General features: G+C 40.1%; 2 protein-coding genes across 2 annotated transcripts; one reads left to right on the forward strand and one right to left on the reverse strand.

The window, feature by feature from the left end:
* Positions 1-1789, forward strand: LOC109176347 (putative pentatricopeptide repeat-containing protein At5g52630). Its single transcript, XM_019325786.1, has one exon. The coding sequence runs from the start codon at positions 43-45 to the stop codon at positions 1732-1734; it is 1692 nt and encodes a 563-aa protein (XP_019181331.1). The 5' UTR covers positions 1-42; the 3' UTR covers positions 1735-1789.
* A 1425-nt stretch (positions 1790-3214) lies between these two features.
* Positions 3215-3720, reverse strand: LOC109176350 (mitochondrial import receptor subunit TOM9-2-like). The gene has a single exon (XM_019325790.1). It carries the CDS (start codon positions 3652-3654, stop codon positions 3364-3366), a length of 291 nt encoding a protein of 96 aa, XP_019181335.1. The 5' UTR covers positions 3655-3720; the 3' UTR covers positions 3215-3363.
* Between the last annotated feature and the right edge of the window lie 687 nt (positions 3721-4407).

Raw genomic sequence — 4407 nt, forward strand, 5'->3', positions numbered from 1 at the left:
AAATTTAGTGCCCACTGCCATACACCAAAATCCCGGGCAGAAATGGGAGCCGATCCGCGACGCGCCCACGCGCGGGCCATCACAAGCGGCGACGCGGCAACCAACCGCGGGGCGCTCAACAATCTCATCACTCTCTACTCCAAGTCCGGCCGCCGCTCCGAAGCCCTCCGCGTCTTTGAATCCATCCCTTCCCCCAATGTGGTTTCATGGACTTCTCTCATCTCCACATTTCACGATTCAACGCTCTCCTTCCGCCACTTCCTGTCCATGCTGCGCCACCGCCGCCGTATCCTCCCCAACAACCGTACTTTAGCCGCCCTCCTCAAAACCTGCGCCTCCCTTTCCGCTCTCTCGTTCGGCCTCCAGGTTCACTCCTTGGCGCGCAAGCTGGGGCTCTCTTCCGAGCCGTTCACGGCGTCTGCGCTCGTTTCTTTTTATTGCAAGACAGGGTTTGTTGATCACGCACGGAAGGTGTTCGATGAAATGCTTGACAAAGATGAGGTTTGTTTCTCGTCGATGGTTGTTGGTTTGGCTCAGAATTCGAGACCCGTTGAGGCTTTGTATTATTTTGCTGAGATGAGGAGGGCCGGGGTGGTCTCGACTATGTACAGTGTTTCGGGGGCATTACGGGCTGCTTCAGAAATGGCTATGTTTGAGCAATGTAGAATACTTCATGGGCATACAGTGATGACCGGGCTGGATTTGAATGTTGTTGTAGGTAGTGCCCTGATTGATGGGTATGGGAGATGTGGGCTTGTTAGGGAGGCTCGCGCCATGTTTGATGAACTGGAAATGGTGTTGAATGTTGTGGGATGGAGCACGATGATGTCCGGGTATGCACAACAAGGGGATTTCAAGAATGTGATTGAGCTTCTCGGGTTGATGCAAGAGCGAGGCATGAAGCCTGATCAGTACAGTTTTTTAGCTGTTTTGACTGCTTTTTATCATGCAGGAATGGCTGAAGAGGCAGAAAGATGGTTCGGGAGGATGAAGGAAGAGTACGGTTTGGAGCCCTGGCTCGAACATTATACATGTTTGATTGGTGCTATGGGTAAAGCTGGCGAACTGGAATCAGCTGAGACGGTTGCATTGACAATGCCATTCGAGCCAGATGCAGCTGTCTGGCGTGCGTTATTATCAACAAGCACATATCATGGGAAGACCGACATCGCCTGGAAGATGAGAGACAAGTTGTTGGAGATCAACCCTAATGACGACTCGGCTTATGTCCTTTTAGCAAATGCGTTTGCAAGTGCAGGGAGGTGGGACGAGGTGAAGGAAGAGTGGAAGACAATGAAGGACAAGAGAGTAAGGAAGGAAGGCGGGAGGAGTTGGATTGAAGTGCGTGGGGAGGTTCATGTGTTTTTGGCCGAGGATAGGACGCATGAAAGGAGGGATGAGATTTATGAAAAGTTAGCAGAGCTTATGGAAGCGATTGAAAGGCTAGGATACGTGCCCGTGTGGAATGAAATGCTACACGAAGTAGACGAGAAGCAAAAAAGAGAAGCACTTTGGTATCACAGCGAGAAGCTGGCACTTGCATTCGGGCTGTTGAGTGGATCAACTCCACCTGGTAAAGCTCTGAGAATTGTGAAAAATTTGAGGATATGCAGGGATTGCCATGAAGCTTTCAAGTATATTAGCAGGGTAGTAGACAGGGAGATTATAGTGAGGGATGTTAATAGATACCATACATTCTTGAATGGCAGTTGTAGTTGTGGGGATAACTGGTAACCTATTTAGAATGACAGGTTTGAAGCCATTTGAAAAGTTTTGGCATTTGTTTCGTGAGAGTAATGTTTGGATATTTATTCGGCAATATATATTGCAAATTTGGGTGGGAGGAACTTGAAAAGTACAAAGGCTGAAGCTAACGCTTCGCAACATATATGTTTTGGAAATACCATCGTGTAACTAGATCATCAAATAAAAAGTTAAAAAAAAAAAACAATTTGTGCAACTAAAACATCTGACCCTAAAAATTTGTGCAATTAATATTAATTACAGATAAACATACAAATTATTAGAGATAATCAAATTGCCTCCATCATTGGAGGCCTACAAGGGCACTTTGCTACACATTTTCGAGGTTTCCTACATCCTCCACTTTCCCATAGCTTCTCATAGTTTATAGAATTTTCTAGAAGCATGTATATAATACTAGTAGTTGTAGAGATCCTTAGAATATTATAGAACTCTATAAAATCTCCTTAGTTGTGTAGAGATTTAGAAAATGTTCTAAAACTACATTATTAGCCATTACATCAAGTAAATCTCCACCATCCACTGAGGAAGTAGAATGACTATAAATATCTCTCAATGAGTTTTTGAGTTCTTTAGACGTAACGAGTCCGAAGCCTTACAAGTCCTAGGACCTGCATAAATGCAGGTTTGATAATAAATAAAGGGCACTTTAGTTACTATCAGTTACCCAAATGGTTTAACCATTGGTAGATCTACAATACACTTCTGCATCTATTCCTGTGATATAAATATTTGATAGACAAAGAAAAACCATAGCTACCTAGATGGTAAGATCTTGCATACTAAATAGCTTTTGGTTATGTGTAAAGATCAGAGAACTACGTAGATTACCTTTTCATAGATCCTATAACATTATTTAATAATATTATTTAAAGATAAAACAAAGTAACGGAGTTGGCCAAAATGACAATACTGAAGCAATACACATCATGTAGATCTACAGATAGTCTATTTCCTCCCTAAAAAGACTGGGTGGATGGGTTCATCCCAAAATACCCTGAACACCATAAAGTAAACATTTTTTCCTTTTATCACAAAATTAATTTAGCTTACTTTCCTACCTCTAGGAGAACAAAAGAAGGAAAGAAGGAAAGAACAAATAATTCAGAAACTAATCTCAAATAAAGAAAGCATCAATATCTACACCTTCTACTAAACCTCCACATAAATATATATTAACACAATAAAACAAAAAAAATAATATAAATTCTACCATCACCATCATGAGGGATGAAAAACAAAGATAACACAGGAATCAATCCAGGAATTACTGATAGGAACATTATATAAAAGCTCAATTTTATCAATGTAGCAGCATATCAATATCAATTTCAAGGTATGATATATCAGAAATTCAACATCCATTAAAACTAAAAAGCTCAATTTATCAATGTAGCAGCATATCAATATCAATTTCAAACAGTATGATATATCAAAAATTCAACATCAATTAAAACTAAAAAGCTTAATTTATCAATGTAGCAGCATATCAACTTCAACAGATATATCAGAAATTCAACATCCATTAAAACGAAACTCTCTCAAAAGCAGGATACTCTAAATTCCAACAGGCCCCAAACCTAACGGTGAAAGACCCGATTACTTTGGTGGTGGACCAACGGAGGGAGTACCGAGGAGGCTGGCCTGCTGGAGATCGAGTTCGTTGAGCTGCTGTTCACGGTCCATTACAATGATCAGTGGGACGGCGATGATGAGGAGAGTGGTGGCGGCGATCCACGCCGCCTTGCCAGTGCTCTTGGCCAACCGCTTCCCCACGTAGGCGGCGTCACTGGCGGCGCTCTTGCCTTTGCGGACTATTGAGGAGTCGGAGACGCGAGAAATAATGGAGCGGTCGCTGCTGCCGCCGCTGGATTTGCCTTTAGATGCCATTGTAGACTTGTAGAGTGCGCGATGGATGACAGGACTCAGAAGGGTTTTGAAGCTTCAGCTAATAGCCTAAAACCCTTTATAATTATAGCACAAGTTTTCTATATTTATTTAAAGCTTATTTTGAGATTTTAAGTGATGAAATATTAGGTTTTAGCATAACTAGTATTTGCGCCCGTGCTTTGTTGTAATATATTAAGAATATTTGGATCGATATATAATTATTTAAATTAAAACATCAAATATTATATAGTGCAATTGAAGGTATGATTTGGATCATTTATGTGTTTTTATGTTATTAATTGCTCAAATTAATAGCTAATATGTAGATGTACGCATGCGGTGCTGTAACTTTGGAGATTTTATTTATCATTGTTCAGTACTTTTATAAATTAGTCAAATGTGCTCGTTCTCTAGCAACTCAGTTATAAAAATGAATTGATATCCTAATTTATTTGTATGGAAAATCTATTTTTTGTCTAGATATATAGCAATTTTTCCATTAAAAAAAAACATAATATCACAAATTGTATTTACATACTATTGAAACCTCTTTGTAGACAACATTGGTAGTAACAACACAATCTTGTCTATCTTCGTCTAGAGCTAACACCTTTAGTCCAAAAGAATGGGTGACTCGGGTGAAAATATATAATGGTAGAATTTCAGTCAATTAGTGATCCTTTTATATTTTCAGTCAATTAGTAATATCAAATTCATTTTCAGCCAATTATTCTTTTTTATTTTTACTTTTTT

Source organism: Ipomoea nil, unplaced genomic scaffold (genome assembly GCF_001879475.1).
Source record: "Ipomoea nil cultivar Tokyo-kokei standard unplaced genomic scaffold, Asagao_1.1 scaffold0706, whole genome shotgun sequence".
NCBI classification, from domain to species: domain Eukaryota; kingdom Viridiplantae; phylum Streptophyta; class Magnoliopsida; order Solanales; family Convolvulaceae; genus Ipomoea; species Ipomoea nil.

What these genes read in the sequence shown, in the direction of transcription:
- LOC109176350 (XM_019325790.1), bottom strand. Translation starts at nt 3,654, where the DNA reads ATGGCATCTAAAGGCAAATCCAGCGGCGGCAGCAGCGACCGCTCCATT.
- LOC109176347 (XM_019325786.1), top strand. Translation starts at nt 43, where the DNA reads ATGGGAGCCGATCCGCGACGCGCCCACGCGCGGGCCATCACAAGCGGC.